Source organism: Lycium barbarum, chromosome 6, assembly GCF_019175385.1.
Source record: "Lycium barbarum isolate Lr01 chromosome 6, ASM1917538v2, whole genome shotgun sequence".
Classification (NCBI taxonomy): Eukaryota; Viridiplantae; Streptophyta; class Magnoliopsida; order Solanales; family Solanaceae; genus Lycium; species Lycium barbarum.
The window spans coordinates 5,368,070-5,383,977 of NC_083342.1; the positions used below are offsets into that span (position 1 = coordinate 5,368,070).

The window sequence follows — 15,908 nt, forward strand, 5'->3', positions numbered from 1 at the left end:
GAATTGGTATAAGCACTCAAAGAGTAAGTAACTATTTACCGAGTCAAAACTTCTAACACTGATAGCATACAAGAACGCACCTAGTCTATAAAGTATGGATATGTGAACTCAATAGGTTTTGTTCAGACCCTGTATTATATTACGAAATCACAAATATTTATAAATATTTGATTGTGAACTCAATTAACTTGAGCTCGTTACAGAAACCCGTAGACTTTAGATTTTGAATTAGCCTCTCACGATATATAAACTCTTTTTGATGTTGCTACTTTCATTGTTATCTCATTGCCCCAATTATAAGCTTCCTGGGAACACTAAAACTGATTTTATACATTTACAAGACGAGAAATACATTTTAATATAGAGATAATGCATCAAATAAAGTAAAAAAGAAAAAAATCCCTATCTCATCTAAATACCACAGCTCTCAGAACCATAATGGGACAACTTTGATCATCATCAAGAATCACATATTTGAGAAATGGTGTTGGGATGCTTGTATCATCTGCAACTCTGTTGCTGTTTGACAAGAGTTATCATCTGCCATCATAGTCCTAAAAACACAAAGCGGTTAAAAATCATTATATCGCTATTAGGAATACAATTTCCCATTAACATACTGTATACATACCAGTTTATATGCAAGCTTTAAATTACCGGAATCATTTAAACTCGATATTTTCGATAGGAACATAAACTTATGTGTAAAATTACATTAAAATTGCAACAAGCAACAAATATGAACTCATAACTTTAAAAATAGAATGAATTTAATGATAAACCAATAGAGCTTAAATCCTGATCTACCACTATTTATGTGTCATCATTTACTTTATACTCCTTCAGTTTCAATTTATACAACTCCATTTCTTTTTTATTCCATTGATAAAGTAAATTAATCGAGCCCCAAAGCGATTATCAAATGCCCGAGTGGAAAAAACTATTGACGTCTCGGATTCGAGCCTCAGAGATGCAAGCATTTTCTACCATAAAGTGGGAGTCTTCGGCGCAAATCCAATTTAGTCATGATGCCCCAAAGTGTATACTAAATACCGAATGGGAAAATATATTGATGTCTCGGATTCGAGCTCAGAGATGCAACCGCTTTTAGTATAATGCGTTTACTCCATAAAGTGGGAGTCTTCGGCGCGAATTCAATTTAGTTGCGTCCAAAGTATATACTGAACACCGAGTTGAAAATCAAAAAAATAATTAAAGGTTAAGGTCTTGCGTTCAAGTCTTAGGAATGAAGCCACTTTTAGTAAAAAAACGCTCCAACCCCAAAGTGGGACTCCCCGGAATAAGTTCGAATTAATTAGTCGGATCACAAAGCGAATACTAAAGAGCGAAAGGAAAATTTGAATTGGTTCTTACTCTCTAGGACGTGATGCCCATAGGGAACTTAAGGCTCGTAATCGACCATAATATTCCCCTATCACCATGAAGCACCTTGCTGCTTGTCTAATTGTCAATGTTCTGCGCAATTGGTGTAGTGTTTGTTGTCTTAAATTATCAGCCTGCAAATTACATTCACATGAACACAAAAAGAAAGTGGTCAAAATTCCTACATTCTCTATGATATAGCAAGTGACACCAAATATATTATTTTTAGTATAAACATCTTAATCCAACCAAAAGAATCAGCTAGAATTTGGATATGGACCCCTAATCTTTAAATACAACTTTCAAAATGGTTGAAAAATTGGAACCCGCTTTAGTTGTCTTGTCTATAAGATATTTAAATTATGGCCATTATTTGGACAGGCATCATTTTCAGATAGGAACACATCCAAATAAAATGTATAATTTATCAATAGGATATTACTATGAAAATCAAGCATGCTATATTGTCAAATTGTAAAGTGGACCTAGAGAGAAAAATAATGTACCTAAAAACAATACCATACTCTTCCATTATTTGCTCACTGTGTTAAAAATGAATTTAAGTCAATGAACTCTTGATTAAAAGTAGTTCATTTTTTGTTTTTTCGGGGCACTTGGACTGATTCCACAAGATACATACTATGTTCCACCTGTATATGTATCGGGTAACTTTGTCTACCAAAATTTGGACAGAGTGAAAGAATCACGGAATATTTTTTTCCAATAAAAGTAGTTCTTAAAATGAAGAGTGAGATAGATATTTTTCTTAAATCTTTTTATCATATGAAATAAGAAGTCATATTTAAGAATTAAGAGGATTCCTTTCAAAGTAAACGAAAAAACACAAGTAATTAATAGCAAAACAAAGCCACAATCCAAGGGAGGAGCATCTCTAAATGCATTAACTAACCAATTATTGCTATAGTGGGGACCTATATATTAGGAATTTGGTTAAGCACCTTTAGTGGAACTACATGACATTGCTCTAACAACAATCAAATAGATTTTATAGCAAGTAGAGGTCATTTTCGAAAAGATATAAAATATAAACAATGTCAACCTAAAGACTCTTTACATTATGTTAGTGTAATTTAACATAGCAAGTATTATTATCATAAAAAATTTATATGTAATAACTTTTTATATGACCTGATTATATAAATACTTTTTATATTGTTAGTGCAGAACAATTGCTTCGAGAAGGATTCCTCTATTAGTAGGTAAAAATGTAGTCCTAGAAAGTGAAAAATGTCCTTACCAATGGAATTATTTTTCATTATCCTTATTTCTGTTAAAGAATCATGATTAAAAGGGTATCTTAAGATTCTCCATTTTTCACATAAAATCCCATCTTTTAAAGTGAAGTTGCCAAGCTTTCAAAAGTGAGAAAAGTTGTGAAGAGGTTTGATACCACAAATTGTTCATTGACATGACTACCTACAAAGTACTTTTGGAATCTATGGCCATAGTATGAAGAAAGCAAAGTGTAAAAGGATTTTAATGTGATGATATCTACTATAACAAAAAGATCAAAAGAGAAAAAAAAAAAAAAAAAAAGTCATCGTATTAGTCCTTCCTCATCTTAATTTCTTCTTTTTTCTCCCCCACACTGACAAAATCATCTCCTTTTTCCCATCAGATCAGTCTCAAAAGTACCTTAATGAGAAAGGACATTGGCATAATGTGTCTAAGTTATAAAAGTTTAAACATTCTAGTTTCTAGTGGTAGACAAAGGTGATAAAAAGAGACAAAAAGGCTTTATCTAAAATAACCATTTGCTTTACTCAAAAGGCTACAAAAATTGTACAATTTTTCTTAAAACCAATAAATTCCCGAGGGTCAACAACCCACCGTTCGAAACTTAGTTGATAATGGAGCTTTTGTCAATGACGGGATTTAAGTTCGTGACATACACCTTACCACTACACTAAAGCCCTAAGGGAAAGTCTACATTTGAATTTTACAATGAAATTAAAGGATTATATGAAATAGTAATACTTCCACTAAAAAAAATCCATAATTTAGCTTATTGATAACGTCTCCCAGAAACCCCTTACTGACAAGTCAAACTCCGACAGTACATCCTTCGCAACGTGATTTTCCAATGGTTTTTGTAATGACAGAGTGGAATGAGAGCTTCAGATATATCAGTAATTTTTTTGTGGTATAAATGTATAATCTTCCAAAATCCTACCCACAAGCCCGACTAAATAAATTCGTTTCATTAAATAGGAAAGCGATCTTTGTCAAAAAAAAAAAAAAATTATTACCGGAATTCAAACCCGAAGCGTCTAATTAAAAAGTGGAGGTAAGAACATCTACTTACCCTTCCAAGACCCAAACACTTTACTAGCGATCATCCCATATAACATAAATCAATCAACTTGTACAAAAAGTGATATGCTAAAGAAATTAATTCAAGATTAAGTGATTGTCAATAAATTTTACCTGACGAACAAAGCCTTCTAGATTAGCAAGCTTGCCCAATGCCACAGCCATAATATGCATACCATCATTGACAGAACCACTTGCAACAGTTTCAATTAAAGATTGTTGTAATTGTTCTAAGCCTTGTGACAGTGCTTCTTCAGCCTGTTGTGATGATTGTTGCAGACTGTAAATTCCAACAACTTGCTGCTGTGTTAAGGGGTCCAATTGTGCTATCAACATCTGATCAATATCAAGAATTAAAGATCATATCATTAGCTAGCAACAAATAGTGGGAAAACCAGAGTTTTCATTAAGCAAAGTCATATATAGAAAAGTAAACGCATATGCATAATTTTTTGTTTTCCAATCTACATTGTGTAATTTTTCAACAAAAGGGTGGCTCAATCAGTGTCAACAAATATTAAAGCCACACGGGAGGAAAGTTGTTTTCCTGCTAGAGTTTAACTTTTATATATTGACTATTGCAATTTTTTTCTCACAATTAAGTCATTCAAAAAATCATAAGGAATGTCCATAATAAGTAAAATTAGTAACTTGTAAAATAAGACGAGTAAGCTTCTATATCAGGTTAAATTTTACTTATAGCGTAAAAAAAAATTATTACAACGTCAATGCTATAAGTTACTCATTCTATGCCAAATTATGTGGCATTATTTGACTGAGGACGGAGTCTAAGAAAGAAAGAAAGACTTTTAAAACTTGTGATCTAAAACAGGCCTTCGACATTTGTGTTGCTATAAATCATCTTATCAAGGGTAAACATAGTTCTAACTATAAAAATGTAATATTCTTTTTGGACAGACCAAAAAGGAAAGCGTGCTACATAAATTGGGACAAAGGGAGTAAATCATTTCTGTAATTAGAAAAGTTGATCCCATATAAAAATAATATTTAAAAAACTTATGCTATTAACTATTAAGTAATCTACAAGATAATTTTAGATACATATGCATAAAAATTGGGAATTAGTAACCTCGAACATAAGGAAGGTTCTGATATAACAGGTTAAAATATGTGGTTAGTGTTTAAAAAAAAAAAAATTATAACTACCTTATACGTGACCTTACTATTTACATTATCAGTGATAAACTTTAACTTTTTACTAACAATAACAGATTGAAATAAACTGATAACGTAAAAAATATTTACCTTGATGAGTTCAGAGGGCCTAAAACCACCCATCCAAAGGAAGCAACGTTCAGCTGGAGTTGTCCAAATTCCAGAGATGAGGTGAAATACATCAGATTTGGCTGCAACTCCTTTAAGTCGAAAAAACTCATCATAATGAGCAACGTATCCATCAACTATTACTCTTAGATCACCATCTCCTAAATGTGCTTGCAATGCTGTTCTAAGTTCAGATATGTGCCTTTGATCATCATCCAACCATCTTGAATATTCCATGTCAAACATTGCAGCACCTGTTGGCATCAGTGGCGTACGCATGATTTGTTGTAAGTTGTGTTAAATATTGGAAAAAGTGAACAAATAAATAAACCGCTATAGTGAAAGGGCAGCATGGTGCACTAAGTTTTCGCTGTGCGGAGTTCGGAGAAGGGCCGGACCACAGGGATCTATTGTACGTAGCCAATATTTTATTTTATTATTATCCATATATGCCTATTTAATAAAGAATTCGACGAAGAGGCATCACGTGACACTCCATGAGGCAAGGTATATCTATCCCTATTGTTGGCGAAGTCAAATCTTTTTTTCGAGAGGAATCAAAATATAAAGAAATAAACACACGAAAAAAACATATTGTGATTTTTCAATGAATGATTGACACCCATTGAACAAGTAATTCTTTGTCACTATAGTTATATTGAGGAACAAATAGTGTCCCATGCATGGTATATTACTAGCATGCAAATACTAAGATGTCATTAAAAAGCTCTACTAGGGAACCTAATACAAATACACACCCATATATATGCTTCCATTTTTCTTATTAGTTTGTGTGTCTTATTCCTGATTGAGCATAAAGTTAAAGAATATAAAAAAAATTGACTATCAAATTTTAAATTAAAAGTGTGTCTAATATACTCTCTCTGTTTCATAATAAGTGATTTTTTTAGTTTGAGCACACCCCTTAAGAAAAATACTTACACCTAGACAAATATAAAAAATATTTTTACAAACTTACCTTTAGTAAATGCCCTAAAAAAGTAGTTGTTTAATGATTTCTTGGTTAGGTAACAGGCTACTCACTTAAATAGTTAGGTAATACTCTACTTATTTAAATAAGGGTAAAATTGGAAGAAAAAAATAATGTCTTCTTGATTTTGTGAAACACCATTTATTTTGAAACAAAATGAAAAGATAAAAACACCACTTACTATGAAACACGGAGGGAGTATAAAAGATACCCTTTTGAATTTAAAACTTACTAAATATAAAAATGAATAATTTTTTAAGACAAAAAAGGAAAATAAATACATATTTGGTCTATTGTTGAGGCTTTAACAATTTTGAAACAGTAGTTATTTAATTCTCTACATGATATTATGATAGTCCTTTAGAACACAAAAGACGACAAGAAAAATATAAATTTTCTACGGTCAAAATGAAGAGTACATTTTTCTTCTGTCCAAATTCAGAAACCAAAAATTACAAGCTTTGACCTGAAAAAATGGCTCTATTGACTGAAACTTACAGTTCTGAAAGTTCAGATATTGCGTGCTGCGTATAGTCAAAACTGTAAAATACTTCTATCTTAGATGTCACTGTCAAGATTGAAACCCAAAAAGATAATGGGATTTCCATTAAAAATATATATATATTTGGACTACACAAATCCAACAAAGTCTACAACAAAAAGTAAATATATATTTTATTCTTTTAATAATACTGAATAAAATCAATTGATAATTCATGTATTATCAGTGTGTACACAGTGTGTATATATTCTTTTGAGGCTGCCCAAAAAAATAGTACTGATTTATATTTATTTTAAACTATTATATGCTAAGCATATACCGACGAGGACTACAAATAATTACATTAAACAGGTAAAATATCTAGCCGTATACCTAAAAATGTTTAAGATCCCTAATAAAATAAGATTCAAACTTTACCAGAGCTGATGTTGGAACCAGCAGCACCACCTCCCATAAAAATCCCCTGGTTGCCACAACAAAAAGCAGGAATATTTATTAATTATTATCCACTCAAGTTAGGTGTGTTTGGTACAACACAAATTATTTCTCCTAAATATTTTCTTATTTGATAATCAAATTTCAACAAATTACATTATCACAAAAAATATTTTCTTGAAAAATAATTCTCATCGCACCAAACAGGCCTTATTCAATAAACAAAAAATTCAGTCATTAATTTTCAAAGAAAATCAAACCTGAGACCTAGCCCTTTGAAGTTCTTGTTCTAGCTGAGCAAGTCTTATCCTACTTGTTTCTAGCTGTTGTACATAAGCCTGCCAAAAAAAAAAAAAAATTAACTATGTAAAGTACAAAGAATTTATATAGGAGCTTCAATTTTCATAATTAAAATTTATTATTAATTTAAAGTGTGTTATTTTACCTTTTTTCTTAGTCTGCTTTTCCTTGCTGCCTCTCTATTTTGAGCTAAACGTCTCAAAGTCTGCGGTCAACAAAATTTATTTTAAGAAGTTTTTCTTAAAAAAAATATGTAATTATACTAAATGGTACTGCAAAATAATAGTGATAACATAATAAAAGGTCCACCTTAGCATCAGTCACCCTATCTGAAGTTGAACCAGCAGCCTTTCTCTGCAGAAAATAAAATTATATGTAAATTATATGCAAACATTTTTTTAAATAATTCTGTAATTCCGTGAAGCTAGAAATTTTCTCCTTTATTTCATTTTGAGTTTACTTTGTTTAACTTTATACTTTAGAGGTATAACGTGTCAAAAATAGCAGGATCTTTTGGAAGACTTAATGATATTTTGACTAAAATCAAATTTGTAATTACTTAAGCACTGTTCAGACTGGAGTTCATTTTCTTATGTATATCTGATGTTAGCATGACCAAATTCATTATATCACCTGCCATTCTTCTAGATTTGCTTTTTCTACTTCCAAGAAAGATTAAAGGCCTAAAGAACAAGGAGTTAACTACAGTTCTGGGATAGTAGAAAAGATTATTTTATGAACTAACCTTTCTTTCCCAATTTATATGGAGCCCGTTTGGATTGGCTTATAAGTTACTTATAAGCTGTTTTCAGCTTTTTTGAGTGTTTGATTGGTCAGCTTAAAGTTCTTTTGTGCTTAAAATAAGCTCAAAAAAATAATTGGGTCCATTTGACTTAACTTATCTAAAGCAGCTTATAAGCTGAAAACAGCTTATAAGCCAAAAAAAATAAGTTAGACTACCCCAACTTATTTTTTTAGCTTATAAGCTGTTTTCAGCTCATAGGCATAAGCCCATCCAAACAGGCTCATGACACAATTTAAATTTTAAAATTTAAACTTCTAAACTTTGACATTGAATGTAGACATAGAAGCTTTAAATTTTTGGAGATAAAATTTATGTATTTGAAAACTATGTTAAATATACTATAAATCACAAGAATTAACAATTTAAAATATTTAAAAGACAGATAAGAACATTCGGTCAAAGAAAAATTGGATTGGCTCGCAAAATTTAAAAAATATCACATAAATTGAGACGAAGAGAGTAAAACTTAAACTGCAGTTCTAAAAGTTAGTCAACAAAAACCACTTTTGAGAAAAAGAAAAAAAACTAAAGGGCAAATAGTAGTAGTATATATAGTTACTGTAAAGATGCCTTTTTTTCCTCATCTTTGTCAGAATATAAATCAAGAGAATCAATAAGAGATCATAAAAAATCTGCCCTTTGGCTTATTTTCTTGGCAGTTATTGGGTTTGTGATTGCTTTTGCATTTTCACCCAAAAACAGTGAAAAGGCCACATATTGTCCCTGAGTTTTTGGGATATAAAACAAAAATATATTTAGAATTTAACGTTTATGAGTTTTGAATTTTAACCCTTTGAAATTATAGTGTTCGAAATTTATAGTTTGTATATATTAAATTAATTCTTGAGCCAAGTAACAATTCTTCTACCCGCACAAGGTAGGAATAATGTTGCGTACACATTATCCTTTTAGACTCCACTTGTGAGATTACACTGATATGTTGTTGTTATTGTATATATTAAATTAATTTTTAAGTCAAAATTATTAGATTCTTCCAAACTCAAAGCATAAATGGGAAAATAATCTTGTGAAGTTTAAAAAAAAAAAAAAAAAAAAAAACCTTTTCATAGTTGGATTTTGAAGCTGGTTCAATATGTGACACTCCTGTTCTTGGACTATCACTTGCCATTTCTTGAAATTGTTGTTGATGCTGTTGTTGTTGTTGTTCAAAGGCCTGACTGATAGGAGATTCAGGCTCCAAATTTGCTTCACCTCTGCTTGAAATAGTAGTGTTTAGTGCTGAACCTGAATCACTACTCTCTTCTCCTCCTCCTGATTTTGAGCTTCCCTGTATCCAAAAACGCCGTTTAAAGTTTTACGCACTGATACTATGAAAAAAAAAAACCAATATGATAAACGTTAACGAGTATCCTGATATAAAACTGATAACTAACTTGTTATCACAAACTAAACTATACTATTATTAGTAACAGAGCAAGAATTTTGAATGTATACGTTTCGAATTCTAGAAAAAGGAACCTTACTTTCTTAATAAATTATTTATACATATTAAATGAATTTTGTAACAGAAATATAGAGTCTGAATCAAAATTACTGAGTTCTGTCGAAGCTATAAACATAATTGTATCTCCCCACCTGATTGATATGGTAGGTAAAAGAAGTGTTGCATTTTCAGGGAATCAGGGTATATAACATAGTAGTATTAGATTAGCTTTGAAAATCATTTTCAAAAACAACATTATTAACCTTACAAAATTAACTTAAAGCCAGAAGTACTCACAAGTCTGATCAAAAAGAGATGTTAATTGAAAAGAGTTTCCTATTATGGATATATATGTTTAGAGCTATAATAGTAAAATCAGCCAAGGGGATATTGTACTCTTGGGAATCTAGTAGGCCAAGATGGGAACATCTCCAGAGTTGCTGCAGGTCTGTCTGTGCCTGATCCATATAAAGCTGCACACAAATCACAAAAAAGCAATATCTCAAATAAAAATTTACATAATTACAAAAAAAAAAAAAAAAAGAACAAAAGAACAAAACAAAAGTAAAGTAACAAAAAGACTTTTTTTTTCTTTTTCTTTTTGGCAGTTGTAACTGCAGTTATGGAGCCAGTAAATCATGCAAAAGAGTTCAAGTTTCCTTTTATGAAACCCCACGCCATTCAAGTCTTTTTCTAATGAAATGATTACTGTTTTGGAAATGGCAATAATACTTTGTTTTTGTTGACATTTTCAAACAGACTTTCTCTCTACCCTACCCCCTAAATGAGCACGAGCGGACCTAAGGGCAAAAGGGGTTTATTTAAAAAAAATCCGTTGAAAAAATTACACTTAATATATTTTTATGAGCATGGACGGAGTTAGGGGCAAAAAAGGTTTATCTAACTCATTTATCAGAAAAATACAGTATATATTAAATTAAAAATATTTTTTATGCATATATAATATACGTAAATCCCGTCAACTTTTTCTATATTTTTTATTTTAAATCTTTCTGATTGAAAATTTTGACTCCATTATCCATGAGCTTGGTTACACTTTGCAAACGTCAGAAAAAGAAGAGGAAAAAAAAAAAGGCATACATGATCTAACAGAATCATCATTGCTCATCTTAACTCCTTGCAGAACAATAGCTTCTTCCAGCTCCCCAAAATCAAAAGCTGGTGGTTCTTGATTACTACTACACCAAAAAATCACAAATTGTCAAAAACCCCATGTTCTAAAAATTGAAACTAAAATAATAAATAAACAAAGGTAAGACAAAAGAATTACTAATTTTGTGTTGAATGATACATGAAGCTTGTGCTATTAGGAGGATTTAGGCCACGAAGAAGTGCATAAGGCATGTTGTGATCAGCTGACAAAGTACTTGAAGTGTCTCCAATTCTTTGACTCTCCATGCAAACAAAACTAATTTTCAGACCATTCTTGATCTTCCCTGATTAAAAAAAAAAAATCCTTCATTTTGAAAATACCCAAAAAATAATCAAGATTAAATGGTAGGTTTGAGAAGGAAAAAAAAACATGTTTTACCTTAGTTTAAGGATGTTCTTGAAAGAAAAAGAAAAAACTAACTGTTCCTCAGAAGCAAAGTTTTATTGTCATGCAAACAACCATTCTTCATCTTCCCTGATAAAAGAACAAAAAAAAAAAAAACTGCAAAATCAATCATTTTGAAAAATATTCAATAGTTTTCAAGATTATATGGTAGCTTTGAGAAGAAGAAATAAAGAGCAAGAAAACTATATGTTTTACCTCAGTTTAATGATCTTCTTGAATAAAAACCAACTTTTCCTCAGAAGCAAGAGAATGAAAAGTGGAAAGAAGCTAAAAAGATCTAAGCTTTATTTTCAAAGAATGTAGATATAGCTATATACTTCTTCTATGCTATAAAAATAATAGTAGAAGCTACCAACAAGAGGGTCCAAAGTATTTTATTATTTTTTCAAAAAAAGAAAGTCTTTCTTTTCTAAGTTTGTGTTATTTCAACTTTATCTCTTTTCTTGTGGGCATGGCAAAGGCATTTTTTGATCTTTTGATTCATGGGGTCTTTATTTTATTTAAGAAAAATCAGCTTTCTCTTTTTTTCTACTTCTACAAGAAGAAAACTGTCTGCTGATTATTCTGTTTTGATGATGGGGTGTATTTGGCTTTTTTTAGTATCTCCCCTCCTGTTGTTATCACAAGTATGACTATTGTGTATCAAATTTTGAAACTCACCTATTGGTACAAATTTTGAAACTCATCGCTTGAGCGGAGCCTTGGCGTAACTGGTAAAGTTGTTACCATGTGAATAGGAGGTCATGGATTCGAGCCGTAAAATGCTTAGTGCACCAGGCTATCTTGCTCTATTAATACAAAATATTTTATACTTGTTGCAAACCTCCCCCCGTCTCTCTCTCTCTCTCTACCCTTTTGTGGGGTTTTAAAAATAAAGAAGCATAAAATATATTGTATGAAATTTATTTATTATTCCTCTCATTCTAATTTATGTGATATTATTTAATTATACACAAAATTTTAAAAAGATTGGATGAAACTTTTCAAAACAATGCTTAGACACTTAGTACGATTTTCGCCTTATATCCCTTTCTGGATGACTATTTACTACTCTTTTCGTAAATAATTTTTCTATTTCTCCTGTAATTTATAGACCTTTTACAAATCACGATCTAAAAATTTCTGTTCAATAAGTTGAAATCTTATGAGAAAACGTTAGACCACTGTCTAAAATTCATAAACGTTAGACAACAGTCTAATATTTATCAATTTCAAAAGTTATATTAGCATATTTTTTTAAAATAGAAACAAAATCTAAATAATGGCTCTAAAACAAGAAATTTGTGTAAATTGGCCAGAAATTTCTATGACAATAAATTATTTCGTTAAGGATAAAATAAAAAATTTAAGTTACATTACTTCTTACTATAAAAAGATAATGTTTTATTTTGATTAGACTAAGAAAAACGTGTATCAGATAAATAAATACTATAACCGTAAAAATAAATTAAATTAAAACGCATATTTTGTTGGGCGTGGGGAAGGGTGTGGGGTCATTGGCAGGAACCCACTAGAACCAGTGACTCCTACTCCACTCTCTCTCTCTGACAACCTGTGTTGTATTGGCCCATTTTTGTAGAACACCTTCAAGAGTTGCAAGTACTAGCCACAAAAAATATAATAAAATATTTTCTATACAACCAAATTCTGTTTACATAAATTATTTGAATATAAGAGATGAGACAAAGTTTTCTTCCACATTAAATTATCCCTCCGTCCCATAATAAGTGTCACCTTAATCAAATATTTTTGTTTTATAATATGTATTATCTTAGGAAACCAAGACATAAATTGACTAGTTTTTTCCAATTCTATCCTTAGACAATAAAGTAACATCTAAATGATGATTAGAAAAGCCACATAGTAACTTAATATTGTTGGATTCTGTCAAAAGGTTTACTTCTTGTGCATGCTCTAATCAAAAAGTAAAAGTAATTTATTTTTATTATATGGGGGTAATTTGGTAAACTTTATATTGTATTATTGATTTTTTGATATGTGTTAAGGTGACACTTATTATGGGACGGAGTGAGTATTATTTATGACAAATAAAGCCGGAGAAAGAAGGTATCCAGTTATTCCCTTGATTTCCATGTACTTTCACATCAACTTTGAACATAACAGTAAGGCAAGGGGAATTGAAGTGAAATGCTTGGGCGCCTAAAATTGAATTTTTCTTTTTTTGACGTTTGATAAAAAAAACTAAGTTTTGGAAAATAATTCTTTATTTAGCATTTGAGTTGAGCTTAAATGAAAAAATATTAACATTAAGAATTCATATAACCGGTGAGAACTTGTTTGAGATTGAGGCATCGTCATTATTGTTATTATTCTATGAACCGAGTTATTTTTTAAGCAAAAAAAATGTCAGTGAAGTAGTGGCAGAGATACCTTCATCGAAGAAGTGTTTGACACCTTCACCGGAAAATTACATTGTGCAGATCAATAAAAAATTCTTGTTTATATATATAAAATTATTAACCTTTTCGGATGTATTTACTTTGTTATATTTTGACTCGCCTTAGTAAAAGTTCTAACTCTAGCCGTACACTGAAGAGTTCAATTTGGAAATTATGTTCTTATTAAAGAATAGAGTTGAATTATTTTTTAATAAGCGATAATTTTTTTAGGATCAGTGATGCAAGGTTATAATTCAATGGATAATGGGTATGCTTTCACCCTTCCCCCCATAATGGAGTGGAAATTTAAATTTTTGGTTTTAGCTAATTATCAAATCCAAGCTTTATTAAATGGAAATGGCACTACAACTTGTATTCTAAAATTAATTAATCAAGGGGTTTGAAATGGATTTGTTTGGTATTATCTGTTTTGTTGATAGGTCACCATCCAAACCCTGTCATCACCTAAAACCAAGATTCTTTTTCCCTTATTAGAAATTTGTTTCATCTAATCCTCACAAGTCCATGGCTGAGTGGACTTTACCATCTTGTATTATTGATGTTTGGGCAACAACAGGTTTGATGTTTGCCTCTATTATGCTAAATAATGTTTGCTAACACTTTTTTAAGAAGAAAATCGATCCCGTGTTCGGTACTTGGTATTTATTTTAGAGCTCCGACTAATTAGAATTCATGTTGCGTATAGGGTGGAGGCGTGGAGCTCTCCCTATCACGATTTTTTTCATTTTCAGAATTCGAATCTTAAACCTCTTATTAGTGGTGGAGCCAAAAAAATTCACTAAGGGCCTGTTTGGAAAGTCACCCAGGTAATTGGAATTGAGTGTAATTGGGTGTAATTACACAGTTTGACCTGTTTGTTTGACCAGGTAATTACACAGTTAGGTGGGAATTAGGTGTAATTGAGAGGGTGTAATTACACTCTCCAATTCTCAAGGGGGGGCTGAGAATTGGGTGCAATTACACCCTGTAATTACAGGATTACTTTTTACTTCTTTTTAATTTTATTTTAATTTATTTTTTATTTCTATTATTTAATTTTTTTATTTTAATTTCTTTTATTTTCTAATTTATTTTTATTTTATTATTTAATTTATTTTTATTTTTACTTTTTTATTATTTGTATTTTTTAAAATATATTTTTCTTTTTATAGAATTTAGATTTCATTTCCTTTCTTCTCATTCCCAACCTTTATTTCTTGTGATTCCATGTAATTGCTCGTATTTTTTTTTTAGTTTTTTATTTTATTCATTTAGCATAACCGTGTTAATAGTCTAATTTTTGAAACTACATCTCTTAATATTAGAAAGAATGAGTCATTAGCAAACTTGGCATATAAAAAGTGACGTTATTAAAGTAGAATTTCGTTGTGAATGAGGATTGACTTATATTTTTCCTTTCTTTTTCTTTTGAATTACAGGAGTATTTATTTATGTTACGTTGAAACTTACTTATGTAACGTTAGAATTTGACATAAGAGTATTATGTTAAAAATATTCTTTCGGCTTTTGAATTTAGGTTATGTTTTCGATTTTAACATATTTGTTTTAGTTACTATTGACTTGTTATTTCACATTGCATGTTGTTTATTTTTCACTTACAGTTGATAAAATTATTGTCAAACATTTGAATAGTGTTATGGCATTATATTTATAAATAGTCTTTTTTTGTTAAAGATCCAATACCATGATGTTCTCATAGAAAAGGTATGCTTTCAATTTTTAGAATCAATTAAAATTAAAATATTATTAATTTGAATTATATATCAATTATTTTTTACAATATTAGTTACAAATATATGATTATTAATTAACATATTTACAAGAAACAATGTATTATTAAATAACTAATTTAATATCATTTATAAAGGCACATATTTTTTAAATATTAATTTTATTTTTTTATAATTAAATTTTATTTTAAATTAAATTAACTATGTAATTACACTTGTGCAACCAAACAGCACGCTTGTAATTACACTGTAATTACATTATGACAAACAAACAGGTCGTTGTAATTACCATACTGTGTAATTATTAGGCTGTGTAATTACTAGGGTAGTAATTACACCAATTCCAATTACCAGGTGGCTTTCCAAACAGGCTCTAAGTGGATTCAAAAGCAAGAAGTAGATACATGAATAAGCTGAGAGGATTCAACATCTACTATATATATATATATATATATATGACATTGTTTTTTACAGTGTGATTATCTAGTGTTGTAGATCTGAATGAACCCCCTAGCGACCTTTAGTTATTTCTCTCATGCTTCTAGTTAAGAATGAAGAAATCTTATATATACCAGGTAACCCTTGATAGAGAATTTTATTTCTCACGGTTCTAGGTAAATTTTGTGTAAACACTAGATAATGGCTCATAATATTGTCATAATAATATTCTGCACATAAATATTAGGGGTTGCAGCATGAGA

General features: G+C 30.3%; 1 protein-coding gene across 5 annotated transcripts; it reads right to left on the reverse strand.

Annotated features, from left to right (window-relative positions):
- Positions 1–242: 242 nt before the first annotated feature.
- On the reverse strand, positions 243–11,581 carry LOC132600584 (transcription factor TGA9-like). 5 transcript variants are annotated; one of them, XM_060313848.1, is made up of 14 exons: positions 11,253–11,581; positions 11,031–11,126; positions 10,791–10,935; positions 10,580–10,674; positions 9,875–9,951; positions 9,095–9,322; positions 7,539–7,583; positions 7,375–7,434; positions 7,190–7,267; positions 6,912–6,957; positions 4,984–5,255; positions 3,832–4,053; positions 1,375–1,517; positions 243–554 (listed from the first exon to the last, which is right to left on the reverse strand). In XM_060313848.1, exons 3-14 carry the CDS (start codon positions 10,895–10,897, stop codon positions 467–469), a joined length of 1,461 nt encoding a protein of 486 aa, XP_060169831.1. In that variant the 5' UTR covers positions 10,898–10,935; positions 11,031–11,126; positions 11,253–11,581; the 3' UTR covers positions 243–466. The 5 variants fall into 5 exon arrangements, with proteins under 5 accessions (XP_060169831.1, XP_060169830.1, XP_060169828.1 ...); XM_060313847.1 differs by having other exon boundaries at positions 10,580–10,677; XM_060313845.1 differs by having other exon boundaries at positions 10,580–10,677; positions 10,770–10,935.
- Positions 11,582–15,908: the final 4,327 nt, after the last annotated feature.

Excerpts from the sequence above, each read along its gene's own strand:
- LOC132600584 (XM_060313845.1), bottom strand. The coding sequence starts at position 10,897 with ATGGAGAGTCAAAGAATTGGAGACACTTCAAGTACTTTGTCAGCTGAT. Across the intron at positions 6,958-7,189 it reads TTCAAAGGGCTAGGTCTCAG|GGGATTTTTATGGGAGGTGG; the intron begins GTTTGATTTTCT and ends TGTGGCAACCAG. Across the intron at positions 4,054-4,983 it reads GGCCCTCTGAACTCATCAAG|ATGTTGATAGCACAATTGGA; the intron begins GTAAATATTTTT and ends GATATTGATCAG.